The sequence below is a fragment of the Chiloscyllium plagiosum genome, chromosome 8 (genome assembly GCF_004010195.1).
Source record: "Chiloscyllium plagiosum isolate BGI_BamShark_2017 chromosome 8, ASM401019v2, whole genome shotgun sequence".
Classification (NCBI taxonomy): Eukaryota; Metazoa; Chordata; class Chondrichthyes; order Orectolobiformes; family Hemiscylliidae; genus Chiloscyllium; species Chiloscyllium plagiosum.
The window spans coordinates 93,395,228-93,421,038 of NC_057717.1; the positions used below are offsets into that span (position 1 = coordinate 93,395,228).

At 44.2% G+C, this 25,811-nt stretch overlaps 1 protein-coding gene across 5 annotated transcripts in view; it reads left to right on the top strand.

The window, feature by feature from the left end:
- The first annotated feature begins 202 nt into the window (after positions 1–202).
- Positions 203–25,811, top strand: part of LOC122552180 (adhesion G protein-coupled receptor E2-like) — a 48,781-nt gene continuing 23,172 nt past the window's right edge. The window contains exons 1-11 of one of the 5 annotated variants that reach the window (XM_043694750.1): positions 203–869; positions 1,372–1,458; positions 6,307–6,363; positions 8,642–8,785; positions 9,813–9,962; positions 11,516–11,638; positions 14,429–14,517; positions 18,020–18,130; positions 19,966–20,143; positions 23,778–23,900; positions 24,627–24,808. In XM_043694750.1, the coding sequence (XP_043550685.1) occupies positions 1,392–1,458; positions 6,307–6,363; positions 8,642–8,785; positions 9,813–9,962; positions 11,516–11,638; positions 14,429–14,517; positions 18,020–18,130; positions 19,966–20,143; positions 23,778–23,900; positions 24,627–24,808 (1,224 nt within the window). In that variant the 5' untranslated portion in view covers positions 203–869; positions 1,372–1,391. The remainder of the gene's footprint in view (positions 870–1,371; positions 1,459–6,306; positions 6,364–8,641; positions 8,786–9,812; positions 9,963–11,515; positions 11,639–14,428; positions 14,518–18,019; positions 18,131–19,965; positions 20,144–23,777; positions 23,901–24,626; positions 24,809–25,811) is intronic. The other 4 variants (XM_043694752.1, XM_043694753.1, XM_043694754.1 and 1 more) reach the window with 4 other exon arrangements.

Sequence of the window (25,811 nt, forward strand, 5' to 3'; positions counted from 1 at the left end):
GGTCAGGTAGGGCCAATGTGAACAAGGGTGGCAGATACAGTGGGAACACCACCCCCTGCAAGATCCCTTCCAAACCACTTGCCATCCTGACTTGGAAATATATCGCCGTTCCTTCATTGCTGCTGGATCAAAATCCTGGAATTCCCTTCCTAAGGGCATTGCGGGTGTACGTACACCAACATTTCAAGAAGGCAGCTCAACACCACCTTCTCAAGGGGCAACTAGGGACAGACAATAAATGCTGGGGAAGCCAGCGACAAATGAATTTTGAAAATCTTTTGCTGGGAGCAAAGGAACTGGAATCCCCGGAGTCATTAGCCGTGTCCGCTGCTCTGTGATCCCAAAAGGGTGTGCATTGAACATGGCAGTTGTGTCACACTTCAACTGGTGACCAGTGAAATCAATTCTTGGCACCTCAGGCAAAACGGTGTCTCCTTCAAGGGCTTTTTCAGCACTGTTGTCAGGCAGCGAATTGTGATGCACCATCCATAGCGTCACTGACTAGCTCCCTTATGGAAGGGGCTCACTTCAAGCCCCTACTAACTTGGGTGTGTCGGAATGTAGTGCTGGTGCCTCAAATTGTCTGTTTGACTAGGCAGGCAGCTGGAGAGATGAATGGGTGAGGTTAAACAACTTACCACAAAGAACATAACAACAGGACGTTCGCAATACCTATTTATGCGGTCACATCTCACATTGAAGCTACTCGTTGGATTTTGGGGGAGACGCAGTCAGGGCCCACTCCATTGTTTTTGCAGAAGTGGAACAACAGTGGGATATACTCCCAACATCTGCTGGCCTGGTTATAATTGTTTGCAAGTTTCATCTTAGAACCAACGGTTACACATTAACCACAGGATCCTGCAGAGGTGAGTACTGTAAACTTAATAGAAGCTGTGTTGTGTATGCAGTTGGAGAATTGCTTACTTAAAGTGATATGTTTGCACTGAGACTGCTTGCCAAATGTTAGAATCCTCTTGGAGTTGCTAAAGAACTGTTTGAAATGACTTAATGATCATTTATGCTTGATGGGGAGGTGCAAGTGTTAGACTGGGGTGGACAAAGTCAGAAGTCACACAACACCAGGTTTTAGTCCAACAGGTTTATTTGAAATCACAAGCTTTTGGAGCATGTGACTTCTGAATTTATCCTTTAACATGTAATTTTCAAAAGTCATAACATATTCTGGATGATTCTTGCGTTCCATAAAATGATTTACATTCTCTTTTTCTCCTTTTGCAAAGGAATAATTAGGTGGGTAATGAAAGGCCCCTTGATATAGAAAGGTTAGACTGGGAATGGTTTACTTTTGACGTAACTCAGTACTTGCAACTGTGTTGTAAGAAAACTAATGCAATTCTTTGCTAATAGCTACACATCTCAGTTACCCAATGAGCTTCCCTGGAGAGGGAAAGGGAAACAGAAAGATGAAAACCTGTCGGTGTTTGACATTTCTCAGTAAGTTAACAACCAAAGTTTTACGGTTAGAACGTTTTCTGGATTTGATAAGCATGCTGTTTCTCTTTGAGTACCTTGACCACCCTGACCGGGGACATCTGGTGTGACTAAGACAGAAATTCTTCATGCTTTCTCTGTTATACAATGGGTTCAAATGATGTTATTTTCTGAGTGATAAATTTAAGTGAGGAACCGAAGCTGATGACACTCTCTTTTTCCATTGTTTCATCACTGACTCACACATAGCGCAGATTCAAGAGTGCAGGATTAACTACACCAAAGTGTTCAGACCCAAAGGTGCTGAAGCAAATTAGGAAGTGCTGAATAGATGACATTCTATCACATTGTCTTGTCCCACACCCCTCATAATTTGAAAAGATGTACAGGCGGTACAGTGGCTCAGTGGTTAGCACTGCTGCCTCACAAGGTCAGAGACCCAGGTTCGATTCAGACTCAGGCGACTGACTGTCTGTATTTGCTCCTGTGTCTGTGTGGGTTTCCTCTGGGTGCTCCGGTTTCCTCTGACAGTCCAAAGATGTGCAGGTTACAGTGGATTGGCCGGTAGTTTCGAGGGATGTGCAGATTACCTGGGTAGGATGCTCTTCAGAGGGTCGACGCAGACTCAAATGGCCTCTATCTATTCTGTTGCTACTCAGTGATAAACTGAGACGTTAAAAGATTGCCAAAGATGGGGATGCTCACTGCTTAAGAGACTGGGAAACAGTAAGTTGTAGTTGGTGATGATTTAATAAGTGTGGATGCAGGGACAGAGACTTTATACTTTCAACTTAGGAGTAACAACGTACAGAGTTCAGACTCAGTAGATGAATTATAGAGACGCTGACTCCAGGGACAAAAAAAAGTGGGTTAAGATTTGGGTGTGTTCACAGGAAATAAACAGTTAGAAAGTAAAGCACTGATTGTAGCTTGGTGTAATCTCTTCAAGGTTTTGCATTATGTGAAGCAGCGCCAATATTGTCCTCATAGTATCCCATTGGACATAGACACATAATATCTCACCCACCTAGTCGGAGCTGGCATCTGTTTGTTTTCACATTCGAAGACTGTCCCCAAGTCAATCATGGGCAAACTTAAGCATATAGCATTACTCTCTTAATGATACATCTTACATCTTAATTATCTATTGTGGGGGGGAAGATGGTGATGTAGTGGGAATATAACTTGAGTGGTAATCCTAAGGTAAAACAGAAATTTGGCAGGTCTGGGAGCATCTGTGGAGAGAGAAACAGAGTTGATGTTCCGAGTCCAAAGACCCTTCTTCGGATCTCAAGGTGCTAACTCTGTTTCTCTCTCTCTGCAGATGCTGCCAGATCTGCTGAGTTTCTCCAGCATTCTTTGTGTTTGAGTCAGTATCAGCAGTATTTTTGCTGTTATTGTAGTAATCTGGAGGCCCCAGGTTAACATTCTGGAAACCTGGGTACAAAGCCTCACATGGCTGTTCAATTCAGTTTATAAATCTGAAATTGAAAGTTAATATCTTTGTAAAAAGACCCATCTGGGGAAGGAAATCTGCCGTCCTTACCTGGTCTGGCCTACACGTGACTCCAGACTCACAGCAATATGGCTGACACTTGACTAACCTCTAAAATGGTAGAACACATCCCTAAGTTCAAGAACAGGCAACAAATACTGGCCTTGCCAGTGAAGCCTGCATCCCATAATGGAAAATTAATGACACAACCCCCTACGGATGTTCCCTTGGGATTTTGTGCTTGGTGTCTCTGTGTGAAGGGTTACCTTGCCAGTGTAGCTGGAGGTGATCAATGGATAGGAAGCCCAATGTTTTACATGAAAAAAACATTTTGGTGATGCCCTGCTTGCACACAATTGATAACAATGCGCATTAACCTTTTAAGCTCATAAGATATCCCAAGGCACCTCAAGGCCCCAAGACATATGAAGAGATCTTTGGATAAATAACCAAGCTGTTGGCCAAAGGGGTAGAAAAAGAAAGTGAGATGGAAGAGTGGAGAGGAGAGAGTTCCAGAGTTTAGAGCCCAGTCTGATGTATATAGGGCAGCCAGTAGGGAGTTGAGAGAGTGGTGCTGGAAAAGCACAGCAGGTTAGGCAGCATTGAAGGAGCAGGAGAATTGACCTTTCGGGCATAAGCCCTGGGAGTCCAGTATAATGGGGATGAATAAATGTCTGGAAGTAGACGGGTGCAAAGGCTAGGGAACAGAGTGAGAAAGCTCAAATCAGCTTCCCACTGAGAAACTAGAGTTAATATCAGGGTCTGCTGTGTGGGTGTGAGATGTTGCTGTGTGTGCAGGCATCTATTTCTGTCTCTGTTTAGATCTTCATTTGTATGTTTGTGTAGGTGCCTGTCTGAATGTGTGTTTGACCCAAGTGAACGTTTAGATGTGTGTTGGAGTAGGGATGTGGCTGTGTAGTTGTCTGTTTGTGTGTGGGTGTCTGTTTAGGTGAATGTTTGTGGTGCCACATGCCTGTACGGGTGTATTTCTGTGTGTCTATAGGGTGAGGGCAGTAGCCTGTGTGGATTTGTGACTGAGTTTGTGTATCTGTTTGTGTGTGTGCATGTGTGCGTCTGTGTGTCTGTATGTGTGTGTGCGCTGTGTCTGCGTGTGTGTGTGTGTGCACGCAAGTATGATATATGTGTGTGAATGTGTGGAAACCCAACATAATTCTGCCGACTGTTCCTCAGGTCATAGGGTCATAGCATCAATAAGAAGTCACGAGGCTTGCAGATAAAATGCAGTTGTTCTCAATTTCCTTTATAAACATCCGCAAGTTCACATTTTAATTCTTTTGGGGATTTCTGCAACGTCTGAAGCCGGTCTGTGGCCTGCAGATCACAGAGACCAGTGACGAGCATGTGTTGATTAGGGTGGGATGTGGGAAGAAGCATGTAAAGAAAGACTCCTGCATTTATATAGCACTTTTCACAACCAGCTTCACAGCCAACGAAACGTGTTTTTTTGAAGTGACGTCAATGTAGGAAGCGCAGCAGCCAAATGGTGCACAATAAGATTCCAGAAACCAATCACTGTAATAACCTGATGATCTGCTGAGTTTTTGTGATATTGATTGAGGGATCAGCATTGACCAGTGCTCTGGGGAGAACTTCCCCACCCATCTCTCCTTCTCCCCCCCCCTCCCCAACCACCCCACACGGCCCCACCCACTCCTCTTTGAAGGAGGTGACATGGGATTGAGGTAGGAGATAGGTCCTCACCGTTAATGGTTCATTCAAAAGACAGCACTGCGAATGCTGCATACACACCAGCATGGAATTGTCAGGCTGAATGGCCTGATTTTGTGTTGTAAGTATTTCCTAATACCTTCTGCCATGACTACTGATCCATAGACTGGAGTGATTAGTTCCACAAGCTGAATCCCTAATATAGTTTGTAGGGACATGTACTGTCTTGTATGGTGCTTTGCCCACAGAGGCTGAATATGCCAGTCTCAGAGGCCCTGCTCTGCGTAAACTGCAGCAATTACTCTTGGAAACAGCCTATCTCTGTCCCTTCTGAATCCCACTGACTGCCAGAGCCACTGGAATGTGGTATGGATACTGGGGCAGCAAAGAGTCTGGGCTGAACAGGCATTAATGTCTTATTCAAACGATAGCGGCTCTTACAGCGAGGCACTCTCTCAGTAGCTCACTGGGAATCAGCCTAGTATTTAAGTCTCTGGAATGAGATTCAAACCCGCAGACCTCTAACTCAGAGGCTACCCACTGGTGCTGACTGAGCCACACCCCAACAATGCGTTTGCATTTATCAGGCAAGAGGCTAGAAGAGAGAGTTTTAGTCAAGGGATATGGTGTTCTTTGCTTGGATCATAGAACCATAGAGGTCCACAGCACAGAAAAAGGCCCTTCGGCCCATTGAGCCTGCACTAACTATTCTAATTCCATTTGCCAGCACTTGGCCCATGGATTGGCATCTCAAGGGCGCATAGAGTCCTAGCATCATATAGCATGGAAACAGATCCTTGGGTCCAACCATTCCATGCCGACCATGTTCTCAAACTAAGCCCGTTCCACCTTCCTGCTCCTGATCCATATCTCTCCAAACCTTTCCCATCTAAATACTTCTCAAATGTTATGAGGATTTCTGCCTCTACCACCCTTACATGCAGTGAGTTTCAGATTCCCACCACATTCTGGATCAAAAATATTTCTTCACACCTCCTTTGAATTTTCTTCCCTGACCTTAAATCCCTTTGGTCACTGATTCTTCCCGCCAAAGAGAACAGTTCCTCCCAGTCTACCCTATCTATGTCCCTTAAAGTGTTATATATCTCAATCATGTCTCCTCTCAATCTCCTCTGCTCTAAGGTAAGCAAACCCGTTCTGTCCAATCTCTCTTCATAACTGAAAATCTCCAGTCCAGGCAACATTCTGGTAAATCTCCTCTACACCTTCTCCAGTGCTGTCGCATCCCTCCTGTAAAGTGGATTCCAGAACTGCAGCAATACTCTAGCTGTGGCCTAACCAGAATTTATATAGTTCCAGTATAAACTCTATGCCTTAGCCAATAAAGGCAAGTACTCCATATGCTTCTTTAACCAAGTTATCCACCTGTTCCAATACCGTAAAGGACCAGTGGTCATGCTCACTAAGATCCCTCTAATTCTCGGTGCTTTCCAGGGTCCTAACATTCATTATATATTCCCTTGCCTTGTTTGTCCTGCCCAAGTGCATCATTTCACATACATTCAAAAATTCTGCAAATGTGTTGTTTGTCAAGGGGGGTGGGGGGGGAATGGGGCGGGGTGCTGATATACCATACTTGTTCTCACAAACATCTTAATAAAGTAACATTTCATGAGACTGTATTCTTCCACTCTCCCCACCCCCAGTGATTTTTCTCTGCAGAGTCAGCAGTGAGAAATGTTCCACTGGTACAACATGCGCTGGTAAGTTTAAATATTCTTAATTTTAAAACAATCTGTTCAGATTGTACTCTTACTTGGTTAAAACTTACTGAGAGAATCATGAATATGCAGCAGTGCAGAGTATGCTTAAAGGGCTGAATGGCCTATTTCCGCAGCTCATTTCTAAACTTTAACTTTAAAAGAGAAAAAGCCATCACAATACATACAGAAGTTACAAAATAAACTTTGAAGAAGACGAGCAAGAGTTTTGAACTTCTGAACACCATCACAAAGTCATATCAAGATGTGGCTCGGTGGTTAGCACTGTTGCTTCATAGCACCAGAGACCCAGGTTTGATTCCACCCTTGACTGACTGGTTGTGTGGAGTTTTCACATCCTCCCCACCTATTCTTAAATGTTGACATGTTCCCTGTTTCAATCACTCAGGAACTTTGATCTGCCTCTGCCAATTTTTGTTTTGTGGTCTGACAAATAGTTGACATGTAAAACAGGTGTTTACCATTTCGGAGCATCCCCTGTGCCCATTGGGTGGGGGGAGGGGTACCTCTGCAAGGCACTTTGTCCCTCTTCCCCCACCGCCACCACCGCCACCCTCCCAACTTCTCGAACCGTCCTGCCCCTTCCCATCCGAAACCCACAGACTGACCTCAAATCTTCCATCTGCCTTCACTCCTCCCTTTGTGATCACTTGTCAGCCACTAGTCGCTTTTGGCACTGCTGGGATTGCCATCAGCTAGACCAGACGCATCTCCAGGGTGGAGCTTCCTGTCCTGAGGAACAGAATGTCCACACTGATCCAAATCAGGTATAATGTGTTATCATGGAGTGTGTGGTTTCTTGTGGTGTGCTGGTAGTGTCCCTGCCTCTGATGCAGGAGGCCCAGGTTGACAGCCCACTTCCTCCTTCTAAATCATACAATCATAGCATCCTTACAGTGTGGAAACAGGCCATTTGGCCTAACAAGCCCACACTAAGCCTCTGAAGAGTAACCCACCCAGACCCATTCTCCTACCCTATTACTTTACATTTTACCCCTGACTAACACATCCCTGAACATTATGGACAATTTAGCATGGACAATTCACCTAACGTGCTCATCTATCCCTGCAGATCTGTAAGATTTCACATTGATAAGACACTGAGCCATTTTTAACCACGGCTGGGGATACAATTTGTCCCCTCTGTTAAAATCCACACCATTGACTCTGATAGCGCAGTCCACAACATCACATGCTTCATGTAAAAGAGAAAAATTGCTTCTAAATTTTACCCAGAATTTAATGCCAACTCATTCTATATGAATCAATCGAATGGAATCATCTGTTTTGGTTTATTCTATCACACCCCTTCCTCCACCCTCCAAAACAGCTGAAAGACAGGGTAAGAACCTGTTACTTTCTCAGCCTTTTTAATTATCCACCTCAGTGTTGACTGTCCCGAGTGGACCTTTGGAAAGACCCTATTCTTGAATGTTTGCAGTCCGTGTGGTGTCAGAACTGCCCACACCATTTGGAAGAAAATGAGCTGCCGGCATTCTACCTCAAGCTGCACTTTCTCAGCTACTTTCTATATCTTCCTGACAGCCCCAACGTACAAAAACAGTTTATCAATCCCAGCCTTGGATATATTCAAATGGGACATTTCCACTAGTTGGGAAGTGTAGGACCAGCAGACTTGGTTTTAAATGTTCCTTATTTTAAGATAAGGAGAAATTCTTTCACCCAGAATCTTTGGAATTCTCTACCCAAGAAGGTTCAAGAAAGAATTTGATTGATCAGCTGAAGACTTAATGACATTAAAAGATTGGTGCTTTTGTTGTCGGGTGGCATTTAGGTAGAAGGAAAGCCACAACCTAGTGGAGTAGCAGAGTTGGCTCGATGGGCTGAATGGCCTACTCCTATTCCTATGTCTCTATGATCCTACATTCAACAACTGAGCACTCATGGCTTTCTGGAGTAGAGATTTCCAAATATTCACAACCAGCTGAGATAACTAGCTTCTTCACTTCTCGGTCTGAAAGGATGGGACCTTTATCCTGAGATACCGGTGGGATATAATCATGTCGGGATGGCCTGCGACTTGGAGAGGAGCTCGGACCTGGCAGAATTCCTCTGCATGTGCCCTTCCAGATGGTGGAGGATGGGAGTAGTAGGTTGCTGAAGAAGCTTTATACTGTAGATAAGACACATTGCGTATCGTTGAGCCCACCCAGATTGATGCATTTGCCCCCACTGCACAGGGAATGCTCAACTATCAACAGAGATGGCACATGGTGAAGTATGTTCCTGTCTGTTGCAGATATGGATAAGTGTCAGACAAATCCATGCGGCTCCAATGCAATCTGTCACGGCACTTCTGGCAGCTTCTACTGTACCTGTGAGAAAGGATATTACTCAACAGGAGATAAACACTTTGTGAGTGCAGCAGTGGCGTCTTGCATAGGTAAATTCATGATCACACTTTGAGTAACTCAGTGCGATCTATTGTTCTCCCCTGCCTTATCCATGTCCTTCACCATTGTCATTGTCAGAGAACTGTCTAGTCATTTGGTCATACAATATACAGAAACAGACCTTTGATCCAACCATAACACCAAACCAGACTAGTCCCACTTGCCTGCGTTTGGCCCATATCCCTTCAACATTTCTATATCATGTACTTATCCAAATCTTTTTTTGACATTGTAACTGTACCCATACTCACCACTTCCTCTGTAAAACAAAATTGTCCCTCATGTCTTTTTGTTACTCTTTCTCTTCTCACCCTAGTCTTGAAATCCCCCACTCTAAGGAAAAGACATTGGCTATTCAGCTTATCCATTCCTCTCTTGATTTTATAAACCTCTCTAAGGTCACTCCTCAACCTCTTACACTCCGGTGATAATAGTCCCAGCCTATCTAGCCTCTCCTTATAATTCAACCCTTCCATTCCTGGCAATAACCTGGTAAATCTCTTCTGAGCCCTCTCCAGCTGAGTAATATCCTTCCTGTAACTGGGCAACCAGAACTGGACACAGTACTCCAGAAAAGGCCTGCCCAATGTCCTGTACAACCTGAACATGACGTCTTAACTCCTCTACTCAAAGGTCTAAGCAATGAAAGCGAGTGTTCTAAACACTTCCTTAACCACCCTGTCTATATGTGATGCTAACTTTAAAGAACTATGTACTCGAGACCCCTTTGTTTTTACCGAAATGCAATACCTCACATTGATCCAAATTAAACTCCATCTGCCACTCCTCAGCTCATTGTCTCAGTAGTCCATTGTGTTGGGCACACAGCACCCTTACAATATCCAATGGCTTCCTAAAGCACATGACAATGTAAAACCCTGGTTGACTTGCTCTCATTTACCTCACGATGCATACCCCACTGGTCGGTATGACTGGCTAACTCAGCAACATTAATCTTTGGGCAAGGGACATATTATGAAGGATATTATCCCAATGTGTGCCAATATTCTGTTACAGATTATGATGAGTGTCGCAACATTCAAGCATTATGTGGTAGCAATGCAACATGCCACAACACCGCAGGTGGATTCTACTGTCTGTGCAACAAAGGATTCGCCCGGGTTTCCGGCCAGACCAACTTTACTGGTTACGCAGCTGGATGTAAAGGTCAGTCAGATCCTGGTTCAGATTCCTTCAGGCCCCAGGGGGTGTGGAGTGGGGGGAAGCAGGGGGAGCTAAGAAAGTTTCAGCTGCCCTCCCTGAAGTGTTAAGTTTTACTGAGTCACTGAAGTTCAGGTTGATCCAGATGCCAACTCTAATCAAACGCGGAGGTGAATCGGCCCAGCAGCAAAAGATGGCACCTGAGGATCAGCTAGTTGGTGAGGTGAGGTGAGGTGAGGTGAACATGTTTCTGAGCTGTACATAAATTAACCTCTCTTTAACTTATACCTTTCTAAATTTTCTCTGAGTCTTAAACTATCAAAATGGTGCCCTATTGTGATGACGAATGAAAGCTTTTCACTGTATTTTATTGTATTTCTCTCTGTAAAATGTATGTGACAATAAAAGTCTTCCATTCGTAAAATAAAATCATTCATTCTCAATATGCTTGCCTTGTAAAGATGGACCAATCAGAAATGTACCATGAAGACCGCCCTGTGCTCCACTTTAACACTCTTTGGGGAGGCTGGGGCAGTCCCAAGCTGCCCTTGAAGAAATGTTTCCTCTTCTCACCCCTGAGCAGGTGGTTCGGAGGCTAAACTTCTATAATTTGTATCACTTCAATTAGCATATCAGTTTATCTTCTATATCAAGTTAATACAAGTCACATCTTTACAGTATATCTTTATATTTCACGGGGTGGCACGGTGGCTCAGTGGTTAGCACTGCTGCCTCACAGCACCAGGGGTTCAATTCCATCCTCAGGTGACTGTGTGAAGGTTGCAAATTTTCCCTGCATCTGCGTGGACTTCCTCCCACAGTCCAAAGACGTGTGGGTTAGGTGGACTAGCCATGGGACATGTAAGGTTACAAGGATAGAATTGGGGAGGGGGGTAGGTGTGGATGGGATGCCCTTCGGAGGGCCAGTGTGGGCTCAAGGGGCTGAATGGCGTGCTCCCACGCTCTGGGGAGTTTATTAATTCGATAATTTCAATCCAGATATTATTCTCGTGGTGGAGATCTTGTGACACAGTACCCTGCCTCTGATCCAAAGGTTCTCAGTTCAAGTCCCCTTCCAGAACTTGATTGCCAAGGAACATGCACTCAGAACACAGCCAAACAAGTTAATTGCAATCTGCAAATCTTACCAATACATATTGGGCACATGGTAAAAGTGGGAGAGTCTTCTTGGCAATGCAGAGTGACGGGCTAAATGGCCTGTTTCTGTGCTACTGGTTCTACGTTCATGAAGGGACTATCAAACGGGATGAGTGCAGGATAAATAAGTCAATATTACCTGTTCTACGTCATTGACGACTATTCAAATGATCCTCAGATAGGGTTGAAGCCATATAATCTTTCTGTGCATTAATGCTGAATTCAAGCTCAGTAGAGATCTTGTTCTGGTTGTGTGTTTGTGATGTAAAAGCCCAATCAATTCCATGAAACAAGTAAACACAACACCAATGGGGTAGTCTGACTACCTCTACCTCCTCTGTGCCTACAGATGTGACAGGCCTCAGCTAAGAGTAATGAATAATCTCTTTTCTCCATCACAGACATCGATGAGTGTCTCCAAGATCCCTGCCATGCTGACGCTGTCTGCCAGAACATAAAAGGAAGCTACATTTGTATTCCTCAGTCAGGATTTGACTCGTCATATGTTAACAAAGTCCTTCAGAGTGAGAAAATCCAATATTAGTTGACGGAAAATGAAATTGTGAATATTATTAACATGCATGTGGTGAGAATGGAGGTGAGACTGTAAGTGGTCACCCATTTGAATAGATCAGTTGGCTTCTCAATCTGCCCACAACTCCTTCACATTCCAAACAAAAATCTTGTTGAATATCTCCTCTTTCGCTTCATCCTCTTCAATGCCACATCCCTGATCATTAATACTGCAACACCCGAAGGTAAAACAAAATTCTGCTTTCAGCTCTTAGCAGGGAGGTTCATCTGAGCAACGATAATTTCTCAGGTGTCAGGGTCATGTTCTGGGAACACCAGTTCAAATCCCATCCATGGGAGATGGTGAAATTCGAACTCAATAAAAAAAAACTGGAATAAAAAGGCCCACCACGTCAATTGTCATAAAGATTCATCTTTTGTTTTCATTCACTTATGGGATCAGGGCATCGTTGCCCAGGCCAACACTTATTGTCCATCTCTAATTGCCCAGACGATAGATAACAGTCAACCACATTTCTGTGGGCCTGGAGTCACATGTAGGCCAGACCAGGTAAGGATGGCAGTTTCCATCCCTTAAGGCCCAGATGGATTTTTTTCAACAATTGACAATGGATTTACGGTCATCATTAGACTCTTAATTTCATATTTTTTAAAATTGAATTCAAATTCCACCTTCTGCTGTGGCGGAGATTCGAACCCTGGTCCCTGGAACTCTGGATTAACAGTCTGACGATAACGGCACTCACCTCCCCTGGTTTGCTAATGTCCCTTTGGGAAGGAAATCTTTACCGAGTCTGGCCTGCACGGGGTACCTGAACCATAGTAATTGACTGAGTCTCAACTGCCCTCTGGGCAATTCGGGATGGGCAATAAATGCTGGCCTAGCCAATGATGCCCACATCCTGTAAACAAATGGAAAAAAATGCCCCACTGAAAGCCCTCAATATGCTAGATAGAGAAATGTTGCTCATTTTAAGCCATACATGTGTTACCAGCCATATTGATGAGGTCAGAGATTTGCATTTTCATGATAAACAGGCCTTTGGGTCCTTTGCATCCATAAATAAGAATTTGATTGCTGGTTTTGAGACCCCCATTGCCAGTCTGGTATACTCTAAGGCAATTACAGTTGTCTGTACGCAAGAAACCCAGGCCCACATCAGGCCTAACAGGCCTCCCTTAAAGGATTTCTGCAGGTTGGAGCCAACACAGGCTGGACAGAGTAAACAGGGAGATGCTAAAAGAGAAATAGAATGAGAGGATATGGATTTAAAATGATGCACAGATTCAGCTAGAGGGATGTGAGAAAAGAAACATTTTCACTCAGCGGGCAGTTCCGGAATGTATTGCCTGGAAATGTGGTAATGGCAAGTTCAACTGAGGCATTCAAGAAGGCATTGGATAATTATTTGGATAGAAATGGTGCACAGAGATATGGGAAAAAGGCAGGAGATTGGCTCTAGGTAATGGAACAAGTGCAGGGACAATGGGATGAATGGCCTCATTATGTGCTGTGACAATTAGGGTGGCACAGTGACTCAGTAGTCAGCACTGCTGTCTCACAGCACCATGTATCTGGATTCGATTCCAGATTCAGGTGACTGTCTGTGTGGAGTTTGCATGTTTCTCCATGATTTTCTCCCACAGTCCACAGACGTGCAGGTTAGGTGGATTAGTCATGTTGAAATTGTCCGTAATGTGCAGTTTAGGTGGGTTAGTCATGGGAAATGTAGGGGGTAGGGTCCTGGGTCTGGGTGAGGTGCTCTCCGGAGGATTGGTGTGGACTCGAGTGACTGAATAGTCATTCTCCCCATGTTTGTGTAGGTTTCCTCCGGGTGCTTCAGTTTCCTCTCAGTCCGAGTATGGAAACAGGCCCTTCAGCACAACCAGTCCACACCGACCCTCCAAAGAGTAACCCACCCAGACCCATTTTCCTCTGACTAATGCACCCAACACTATGGGCAATTTAGCGTGGCCAATTCACCTGACCTGCACATCTTTGGACTGTGGGAGGAAACCGGAGCAACCGGAGGAAACCCACACAGACACGGGGAGAATGTGCAAACTCCACACAGACAGTCACCCGAGGCTGGAATTGAACCTGGGACCCTGGTGCTGTGAGGCAATAGTGCTAACCACTGAGCCGCCCAATTAATCAGGGGAAAATAAGGAGGGGGAATGGGTCTGGGTGGAATACTCTTTGGAGGGTCGGTGTGGACTTGTTGGGCTAAATGGCCTGTTTCCACATTGTAGGGATTCTATGATTCTATGAATGGCCTCCTGCACCTTAGAGATTCTGTAAAATCAGCAAATCTACTTATCTGCACTGGGAGCCAGCAGTCAGGCATCTCATCCTGACACAACAGTCATAGCACACAGAGCTATTTCATTTACTCTTCCCACTGACGATGGATATACACACACACACACAGAGAAAAATATGTTGGCTCTTAATCCTCAGTTTTAGCTTCTCGTGTGATGTACCTGTGCCACTGTCATTTATGAAAGATGCACTGAAGCTGAGAGGAAGCAAGGATCCCCAATAGTCACAGTTAGTTTACTCAGAGACAAAAAGGGACCAGGAAACTCCCAGATCTCAGGTGTGGTGGAAGGTAACGAGGCAGGGCCTGCACTGAGATCAAGAAATGTCAAGTCATAAATTTTTAACATCTGCAAGACCAAATTGATCTACCGTTGCAGAATCTGCAAGTGTTCTAAATACTGAGAAGACCCGGGTTGTGAGACACAACCTTGTTAATTCATGATTGTCCTCCTCACAGGTCCGTTTTTGCGATGTCTAGCTGTCCTCCTGAAGGACCAGTCCATTATCGATAAATGTTACTCTCAACGTCAAACAGGATCGCTGCAGGTACTGTCAATTGCTTTCATGCACATTTGTCACAGGCTTTGAATTCACTCCCAAGACAAAAGCACCACAAAATCAGTTGACAGAAAATGCAACTGTGAATATTATTAACATGCATGTGGTTAGGGTGAAGGAATTTTCAAGTGACAATAATTGAGCATCCATTTTTATCGATTAGTCCATTTTCCCAAACAAAAGTAAAATACTTCAGATGCTGTAAATTTGAAATAATAACACAAAGTACATGAGAAATGTAACAGCTCCATCAGCATCTGAGGATACAGAAACTGAGTTAATGTTTTGTGTCTGATATGAAGAAGTGGAAATGTGTTGCTGGAAAAGCGCAGCAGGTCAGGCAGCATCCAGGGAACAGGAGAATCGACGTTTCGGGCATAAGCCCTTCTTTCCAGCAACACATTTCCAGCTCTGATCTCCAGCATCTGCAGACCTCACTTTCTCCTCCTGATATGAAGAAGTGTCAAGTTTGAGTCATAGTCATAGTGTCATACAGATTTTTCGATCCAAATCATCCACACTGACCTGATATCCCAATCTGACCTAGTCCCATTTGCCAGCATTTGACCCATAGCCCTCTAAACTCTTCCTATTCGTACACCCAGCCAGATGCCTTTTAAATGCTGTAATTGTACCAGCCTCCACCACTTTCTCTGGCAGCACATTCCATACATGCACCACCGTCTGCGTGAAAAGATTACCCCCTCAGTTCTTTCTTAAATCTTTTCTTGTCACTTTATACCTATGCCCTCTAGTTTGGATTCCCCCTCCATGGAAAAGATCTTGTCTATTTATCCTATCCATGTTCCTCATGATTTTATAAACCTCTATAAAGTCACCCCTCCAACAGTCCAGGGAAAAAAAGACCCAGACTATTCAGCCTCTCCCTATAGCTCAAACCCTCTTGTCCTGGCAACATCCTTGCAAATCTTTTCTATACCCTCTCAATTTTCACAACATTCTTCCTATAGAAGGGCAATCAGAATTGTATGTAGATTTCCAAAAGTGGCCTCACCAATGTCTTGTACAGCTGCAACGTAATATCCCAATTCATATATTCAATTTTATAAATGATGAAGGTAATTATGTCAAAAGTCTTCTTCACCACCCTGTCTACCTGTGATTCACTTTCAAGGAATTATGCACCTGCACCCCTAGGTCTCTTTGTTCTGCAACACTCCCCAGGCCTCACCAAACTGCAACACCTCGCATTTATCTAAATTAAATTCTGTCTGCCATTCCATGACCCATTGGCCCATCTGATCAATGTCTTATTGTGCTCTGAGATAATCCTCTTTGCCATGTACTACACCTCCAATTTTGGTGTCATCTGCAAACTTACTAACTATACCTCCTAAATTCACATCCAAATCATTTATATAAATGATGAAGAGCAACAGAGCCAGCACTGATCCTTGTGGCACACCGCAGGTCACAGGCCTGACGCAAAATATTTGGTTAGTATGTCACTCATCTCCTGTGGTTCCGCATATAGACAGCCTCATTGATATTTAAGAGACCTTATTCTCTCCCTAGTTACTTCTTTTCCCTTAATGTACTTAATGGAGTCTCTTTGGATTCTCCTTAAATCAATTTGCCAAAGCTTTCTGATGTCCCCTTTTTGCCCTCCTGATTTCTCGTTCAAGTAACTCTGCTTCTGTTCGGGTTTTAGACTGTTTTGGTACATCTTCTTACTTTGCCTTGAATTCCCTAACTCTGCAAAACGAATCTAGGTGTTTTTTGAGTAGTGATCTACATCCATTTCAATCCTTGGCAAAACCACAGGGAGTAATGGCAGAGTAAGGACTTAAACATTGAAGACATAGGGGAGAAAGAGTTTCTTCTGTCACAGGGGAGGCAATCTGTGGAATACTTTACCAGAGAGGGCTGTCGCTGTTGGGTTATTAAGTATATTCGATTTTAAATTGGGAAGCAATCAAGGGGCATGGGGAAAAGGTCGCAAAGTGGAGTTGAGGATGATCAGATCAGTGATGAGGAATCAGAAATTGAAGGTAAAATGAGAAAATGTACCAAAACAGTTTTAGACCTAACCAGAAGCAGAGTTACTTAAGCGGGAAATCAAGAGGGCAAGAAGATCAGCATCCCATCACCAAGCCACCCTTTATTTGTACGCGCCTAGTACATGACACTGACCCAGCTAGCTAGAGTGAACAGAACCCCTGACACTCCTGTTTATCTCTGTCAGCCAAGGCCCCCTGATTGTACCAGATTCACAATCCCAATCAGGGAACCCATATTCTATGGGATACACATGGAGGACATTGTTAAAATCACTACAGTCTCATTGAATGTTGGAGCAGACTCAATGGGCTGAATGACCTGCTCCTGCACCAAAGTCTTTTGGTTTTGATTAGGAAGGACAATGGAAGCAAGTTCAAAAGTAATTTTCACCAGGAAAAAGAGCAGGAAGAAGTGGAACTAACTGGAAGATCTTTCAACGTGTTGACACAGGCACTATGGACTGAATGTCCCTTTCTCTGATGGATGATTATATAATTAATTATTTCTAGAATATGCAATGAGCAACACAAGACTTTGCAATGAGCTAGCATTTCAATTTCAATACCCTTCTCCCCGCTTCCATTGCTCACCATGACCTTACCTCTCTCTAACTCTTTAAAGGCCCCCAGACCCCATATCCACTCGCACTCCTTTCAGACTCAAAAGGTTAACACTGTTTCTCTCTCCACAGATGCAACCCGGCCTGCTGAGTTTCTCCAGAATTTTCTGTGTTTGTTTGGGCTTGACCTTATCCCACTGATCTGGCTGATTGGCACTGTACATGGAAGATGGAGATCTACCCTGATAAAGAGAAAGTGTCTTTTTAACAAACTTCTTCTGCTGGTATTAAGTATGATGGCCTTCTGGATTAAATGTATTTGGTCTGGAATAAGCAATAATTGATTTCCAGACAGGAGGAGGAGTTAACAGAGCTTGTACCTCAAGGCAGAAAGTCCTGGTCTGAGTCCCACACTGGGTTCCCTTGCCATGGAAGGAGAGCCCATAATTTGGCCAGTGAAGTATATTGTCAGCTTGGAAATCCATCTAATCTGCTTGACAGCAGATATGAAGAGCAGGGGGTGTCTTACGGTCAGCCAGCCAGCAGAGGCAATGGCAAACCACTTTGTCCATAAGCATGGTAGCAATCTAATGGACGTCCATAGTCCAACCCTTGGAAACAAAAACAGGAGACAAGATAGGCAGTTTCCTTAAAGAGCTAGGAGATGAAAGATGGCCTGATCATTTGTTTTTCGGGATTTATGTTAGGCAATTGGGGATTAGGTATAGGCTGGGACCCTTGCTGTTCCTCGAATAGGATCAGCAGAAATCTCTAGAGTGAGATTTGAACCCCTCCATCTGACTGTAAGGGTGCTTCCCACTGTCTGCCAAAGGTGCTCCATTTGCTGTGATCAGAACCAAGCCCAATGATACCTTTACTGAGATTCCTTTCTTTTGCTATGTCATGAAGCCTACGACCGATCGACTTTGCTCTCTCATCAAGCCAACCCTCACATTTGCGGAAGGCATGTGTCAAGATAAGGAGATTGTCAGATCAGCACACAGCCATGTCACATTAAAAGTAAGTTTATAAAGCATCGTAATCTTAGCATTGACCAAGATCAGGCCAACTGAGCATCTTGTCTCGCATTTGGTGCATGTCAAATGAAATATCAGATATTTCTTAAATGATGGGAGGCTGGGAAACGTTGAATTTCTGATTGGGTGTCCTTCTTTATAAGTCACTAAAGTCAACATTCAAGTTCAATAAGCATTTAAGAAAGTGACTGGTGAGTTAGTCTTTATTAAGAGATGATTTGAATATGGGAGTAAATATGTCTATATGGGGCTTTGTTAAGTCCACATGTGGATTGTACACAGCTTAGGTCTCCTTTCCCAAGGGCAGGTATAATTGCCAAAGATACAGTGCAGGTTCACCAAAACAGTTCCTGGAACAGAGCGATTGTCCCACGATGAAAGATTCAATAAATCTGGTTTATATCATCTGGAGTTCAGAAGAGTGGTTAGGGCACTTTTGGAATACTGGTCCGATTCTGGTCTCCCTGCTGTTAAATTTGATAGGGTGCAGAAAAGATTTACAAGGATGTTGCCAGGGCTGGAGGGTTTGAGCTATAGGGAGGGGCTGAATAGGCTGGGGCTATTTTCCCTGGAGCATCGGAGGCTAAGAGATGACTTTACAGGGGTTTATAAAATAATGAGGGGCATGGATAGGATGGTATTCCTGATGAAGAGCTTTTGCCCAAAAGGCTGATTTTACTGCTCCTCGGATGCTGCCTGAACTGCTGTGCTCTTCCAGCACCACTACTCCAGAGCATGGATAGGATGGAACAGTCAAGGTCTTCTCCCTGGGGTGGGAGAGTCTAAAACTAGGTTTAAGGTAAGAGGGGCAAGATTTAAAAGGGATCTAAGGGCAACTTTTCCACGCAGAGGGTGATGCACGAATAGAATGAGTTGCCAGAGGAAGTGGGGATGCTTATATAATTTCAATATTTAAAAGGCATCTGTATGAATAAATGAATAAGGATTTAGAGGGATATGGGCCAAATTCTGGCAAATGGAACTAGATTAATTTAGGGTATCTGGTCGGCATGGACAAGTTGGACCGAAGGGTCTGTTTCTATACTGTACAACTCTATGACTCTATGAGTCAGGCAACAGATTCCAGGTCACCACCCCCTGCCTGAAAACAATTCCCACCGAATCTCCCTTAAACCTTTTACGTCTTACCTTCTAATTCCTCCTAATAATGTACCTCCTAATAATAAAGCGGAACAGGCCTTTCCTAGTCACTTTATCCAGACCATCTTATAAGTTTATAAGGTCCTCGCTTCAGCCCTTTCTTGTCAAAGCAGTAACCATAGCCCTTCGGAAGAAGCTTTGATCATTTGGTAGTAGTTCAGGATCCTCTCCAAAGTATCCATTGGATATATCTCAGTTCTTCCAAGTATTGTCCCATTGGTCATTAAAACTGAAGGGGACATCATTGAAGAGGCAATGGCCCAAAATGGCTTCCTCAACTTGTTTGGTGATGGAATTGTTAAGTTGGCCTAGATAGCCAAATTGGTGCTGATTCCCCAGAGTCTGCCAGTGTGCAGGCCAAGAATCAACGTTACATTGTGAATGGGTGTTGATTAACTGCAGAAGATGTACAAAGAATTTATGAAAGCTAAGTGGCTATGTGCGGACATGAAGGGCTAAAAAGCCTCCTTCTGTCCCATAACATAGCACAGAAAATTATAACAGTCCTCACCAAGATCAAACTCAAATGGAATGGATCTCAGGAGAAACTTGAACTACTTATCCAGCAGGGCAGTGTATGCTTACACTGAGGTTTTCATGAAAGGCACACAGAGAGAAAACTGGTGTTATAAAATGCTAATTACATCTCATTCACAGAATGTCATGAGCTTTGGAAACAAATTCTTCAATGATAGTTCCAAGCTGGAGAAAGTGGATGATGAAAATCAACTTCAGTCAACCTCATTGTTCTTGAATGCCATGGAAAGTTTCACCCTAGGTGCTGCTCTGGCCTCACCTGGCCAAAAAACCAAGAACATAACAACGCCATATTTAGGTACCGGTCGTTCTGTTATAACGCGCGTTTCATCGTTGCAAATTGGCTGTAATGTGATTGACGAATTGTGGACACTATTTCTATGGCGCAAACTTTTAAAACGTGTGTTGATTGTATCACGGTTTCATCACCAGTACTTTAAGTGCTGTTTCTAAAGAGTGATTTTCTGGAATGCAGGGTTGCACAAGAATGCAACCTTGCGTTATAGAAGTACTGACTGTACAATATCTTCACGGCTATGTTTTAGTCTAATAAAGGTGGTCCTGGTCATAACTCACTGTACAAGACCCAGGATCACAAAACCACGGATAAGGAGAGTGGTTGGGAAAGTGGAATTGAAGCAGCTGACCAGCTATGGTTGCGTTGAATGGTGGAGAAGGCTCGAGTGGTCTATTCCTGCTTCTATTTCTTATCTCTTATTGAGGCAGAGCTGACAGATTCTCTCCAGTATCGTAGAAAAGAACACAGGAGATATCAGCTTGAATCTTGAAGCCTGTTCCACTATTCAACAGTAGTATGGCTCTTGTTCCACCTTAGTGCCATCTTCCCACACTGTACCCACGTTCCTTGATTCCCTCAGTACCTAATGTCATCTGTCTTGAACATGCTCAATGACTGAGCACCCAAGATCTTCTATGGTAGAGAACTGTGAAGATCCAAGTTTCCCAAACTAAACTAGTCCCACTTGCCTGTCTTTGGCCCATATCCATCCAAACCTTTCCTGTCCATATACCTATCCAAAGGTTTTTTAAATATTGTAACTGTACCTGCATCTATCACTTTCTATGGCAGTTCATCCCACATATGAACCACTGACTGTGAGACAAAGTTACCGCTCAGGTCCCTTTTAAATCTTTCTCCTCTTGCCTTACAAATATGCCCCCTATTATTAAACACCCCCTCCCAAGGGAAAAGACCTTTGCTATCCACTTCATATATGTCCCTCATGATTTTATAAACCCCTCAACCTCCTAGACTCCAGTGAAAAAGGTCCCAGCCTATTCAGCCTATCCTTACAACACTCCAGTCTGGGAAACTTGGTCAGCATGGATGAGTTGGACCAAAGGGTCTGCTTCAATGCTGTGTGACTCTTTGACTCTGTGGCTGTAGTTTGTGTGAAAAGGTTTGACCTCATCTTCATCGCAAATTGACAACACCTTACTTTGAGACTGCATCCCTGTGTTCTAGCTTGGTCAGCCAGTAGAAACAACCTGTCAATGGCTACCCTGTCAAACTCCGAACCATAAGATGTAGGAGCAGAATTAGGCCATTCAGCCCATCAAGTCTGCTCTACTATTCAATCATTAGATTAGATTAGATTACTTTACAGTGTGGAAACAGGCCCTTCGGCCCAACAGGTCCACACCGACCCGCCGAAGCGCAACGCACCCATAACCCTACATTTACCCCTTAGCTAACACTACAGACAATTTAGCATGGCCAATTCACCTGACCTGCACATCTTTGGACTGTGGGAGGAAACCGGAGCACCCGGAGGAAACCCACACAGACACGGGGAGAATGTGCAAACTCCACACAGTCGCCTGAGTTGGGAATTGAACCCGGGTCTCTGGCGCTGTGAGGCAGCAGTGCTAACCACTGTGCCACCATGCCGCCCACAATATCATGCCTAATATGTTTCTCAATCTCATTCTCCTGTGTTCTCCCTGTGACCCTTGATCCCCTTACTAATCAAGAGCCTATCTATCTCTCTCTGTCTTAATTACACTCAATGATTTGGCCTCCACAGCCTTCTGCGGCAGTGAGTTCCAGAGATTCGCCACCCTCTGGCTGAAGGAATTCCTCCTTATCTCACTTTTAAAGGATCATCCCTTCACTGAGGCTGTGCCCTTGGGTCCTAGTCTCTCCTACTGTTGGAAGCATCTTCATCACATCCACTGTATCTAGGCCTCTCAGTATTCTGTAAGTTTCAATCAGATCCCACTCACTCTTCTAACTCCATTGAATTAAGATCCAGAGTTGCCAACCACACCTCATATGACAAGCCCATCGTCCCTGCGATCATTCTTATAAATCTCATCTGGGCCCTCCCCAATGCCACTACATCCTTCCTTAGATATGGGGTACAAAGCTGCTTACAATATTCCATATGCGGTCTGACCAGAGCCTTATACACCCATAGCTGTACATCTCCGCTCTAGTTTTCCAGCCCTCTTGAAATGCAAGATAACATTGCATTTGCCTTCCTAATCAGCAACTGAACCTGTATGTCAACCAGAAGAGAATCCTGAATTAGAACTCCCAAGTCCCTTTGCACTTCAGATTTCCAAAGCTTTTTTCCATTTAAAAAATAGTCTATGCCTCTATTCTTCCTGCCAAAATGTATAATTTCAGATCTTCCCACATTAAATTCCATCTCCCACTTCATGCCCATTTGACTAACCTGTATAAGGCCTTCTACACCCTCCTTGCTTTCACAACACTACCTGTCCCTCCACCTAAAGAGTGGTATAGTTGTCAATACAATCATTTCTCACTCTTCTAACCTCAAGCGAATGTAGGTCCAACCCAATCGATCTCTTTCCACCATACAGGCCCTTGAAACAAGTCCAGTGAATGTATGTTTCCCTCAGCCAATATCTCTAAAACAATAACCAAAAAAAAGTGAAAGAACTGCAGATGCTGGAAGTCCAAAACAAAAACAGAAGTTGCTGGAAAAGCTCAGCCTATCTGGCAGAATCTGTGGAGATAAAGCAGAGTTAATGTTTTGGGTCCAATGATCATTCTTTAGAACTGCCGGTAACTGGGAAATGGTCAGAATGATCCAATAATGGGCTGGGACGGTCAGGGGGAAGAGTAAACAATCAGTGAAAATGGAGCCCAGAGAGAGAGAGAAAAACAGGCAAAGTTCTGGGTAAAGGTCAGCCTGGGAGAATGAATAGCTGCTAATGGGGACCATTAATGGCTGACAATGGATAGTGTGTGGTAGCAGCCCATGTTATGAAAAGGCGAAAGTGAGGATTGCAGATGTTTGAGATTAGCGTCGAGAGTGTGGTACTGGAAAAGCACAGCAGGTCAGGCAGCATCCGAGGAGCAGGAGAATCAACATTTTGGCGAAAGCCTTTCATCAGGAATTCCTGCTCCTCAGATGCTGCCTGACCTGTTGTGCTTTTCCAGCACGACCCTCTCGACGTGTTATGACAAGGTCTGGGGTATGTGGAGGTTTGGATAAGAACATGGGAAAAGGTACTCAAGTCCTAAAATTGTTGAACAGCATCTTATTTTCTGCTTGGGAACACTCCAACCTTCCAGACTCAACACTGAGTTCAACAATTTTACTCCCATGTCCTTCCATCAAACCCCACACACCGGCTTGGCCAAACCACCCTACCCTGCACGGTGGAGAATGTGCAAACTCCACACAGACAGTCACCCGAGGCTGGTGTCAAACCCAGGTCCCTGGCGCTGTGAGGCAACAGTGCTAACTACCATGCTGCTGTGAATTAATTACCAGGTTGTAAAAGCTAGGCCAGCAGGAGTACACAACATGGCCTCTCTTCTTGTCAGAGCAACCAGGAGATGACCCAATTGTGGAACACATCACCCACAGACACAGAGGAGTTTATCACATTTATTACTGACCAGATCAATGTGCTTTGTGTTTAACTTGTAGGTTTTGATGTTCGCATCATCCAAATGCAGGACCATTCAAAAATACCTGACAAAATAACTCTCCACGCGAAGGGAAACAGAATGGATGCTTATTCACGGACGGTCACAGAGGGAGAAACAGGTGGTGAGCTTTCATTTATTCGGGCAATGTTTTCTATTTGCCTGTTTTGATAGACCTGGGGCTGCTGGAGCTATCAGCCCTTGCCAATATTTCAATGAGAATGATGTTAGCCCTTTGCATTGAAGGTTAAAAATCTTGCATTGATTTAGCATCGTTTGTGACCTGACAATGTCACAGACTTCATAATGCAGTCATGGGTTATTGTAATGTAGGAAACACGACAGTCAGACTCTATGCGACTAACAGGAATCAGACAGCAACCAGCTAGTCTACTTTAGCGATACTGAGTGATAAACATTGGTCAAGATGCCAGGGGAAACAGACTGCTCTGCTGTTCTTCAAATCTGTGCTGTGGGATCTTACATCTCCAGAGGACTGAAGATCCAGTTAACATCTTTTTGCACATCTGACAGTGCAGCACCTCCTCAGTGGGTCTTACACTCAAGTCTCTGGAGTAGGACTTGAAATCACTGCCTTCTAATGTAACAGAACTTAGAGCACAAGTAGATCATTCAGCCCATCGGCCCTTCAAGGCTAACTTTCCCCCTCAATGCCATTTTCTTGTACTATTCCCATATCCCTTGATACCTTTAATATCCTCAAAAGACACAAATACTACCCACTGGATTGTAAATCATATCCTGTAGTCAGTAGGTGGTTGCTCGTTATTCTTGCAGGTATTCGAGATGAGCTAATTTGCATTGTATTTTCTGACAAATACCTGGACAGGGTCCATTGCCATTGCTTTCATCTCGTATGACCGACTGAATTTCCTCCAGAGTGGGCATTTCATTGAGAATGAAAGGACAAGGCCTTACCAGTTGATCTCGGGAGTGGTGTCGGCCACAATTGGAAACCACAGGCGTCACGAACTCCGTGAAAGAGTCAACATCACGCTGAAACATAAAAAGGTCAGAGGCGTTGCAACTACTCATTTGGCCCAGAGTGCAGAATAAATTGTGCCTCATGTCAAAGGGATTAAAGATAACTAGTGACTTAATGGTTTACTGGTGCGATGGGAGCTCATTTACACTTCTGCTGCTGATATCCTAACTCACTCCATTATCCGTGTGCTCGCTGTACTCCAACCAATCCAGCAACACCTCCGTTTTAAAATTCTCAACCTTGTTTTCCAATCTGTCTACATCTTTGTCCTCCCTCTATGTCTGTAATCCGCCAAAATCTGTGCTTTCTTTCAAATGTTTCTTTATCATTTGTTCACGGGATGTAGCATGTCACTGACCGAACCCTCAAGTTCCCAGAAGGCAGACAGCCACTTGGCTGTAGGTTTAGAGACAGATGTAGGCCAGACCGGTTAAGCATGGGAGAGTTCCTTCCCTAACAGGCATTAGTGAACCAGACGGATTCCAATAACAAGTGACAGTGGTTGCATATTTTCCATCAAGCTGGCTTTTAATTCCAAATTCATTTTTTATTTAATTCAAATTTCAGTACTGCCATGCAGGACCCCAGGTCCCCAGGCCAATCAATTAGTCCAATGACATTACCAGCTGTCTCCTCCAATTCTAAAAATCTCATGACACCAGCTTATAGTCCAACAGGTTTATGTGGAAGTATAAGCTTTCAGAGCACTGCTCCTTCATCAGGTAGTTAGTGGAGTAGGATCATAAGATGCAGTATATACAGCAAAAGATCACAGTGTTATACAACTGATGCAATATATTGAACAAACTTTGTGAGAAGATTTGTAGCTCGGGTGCTCGTTGTTGTGGTTCTGTTCGCCGAGCTGGAGGTTTTTGTTGCAAACGTTTCGTCCCCTGGCTAGGTGACATCCTCAGTGCTTGGGAGCCTCCTGTGAAGCGCTTCTGTGGTGTTTCCTCTGGCATTTATAGTGGCCTGTCCCTGCCGCTTCCGGTTGTCAGTTTCAGCTGTCCGCTGTAGTGGCCGGTATAT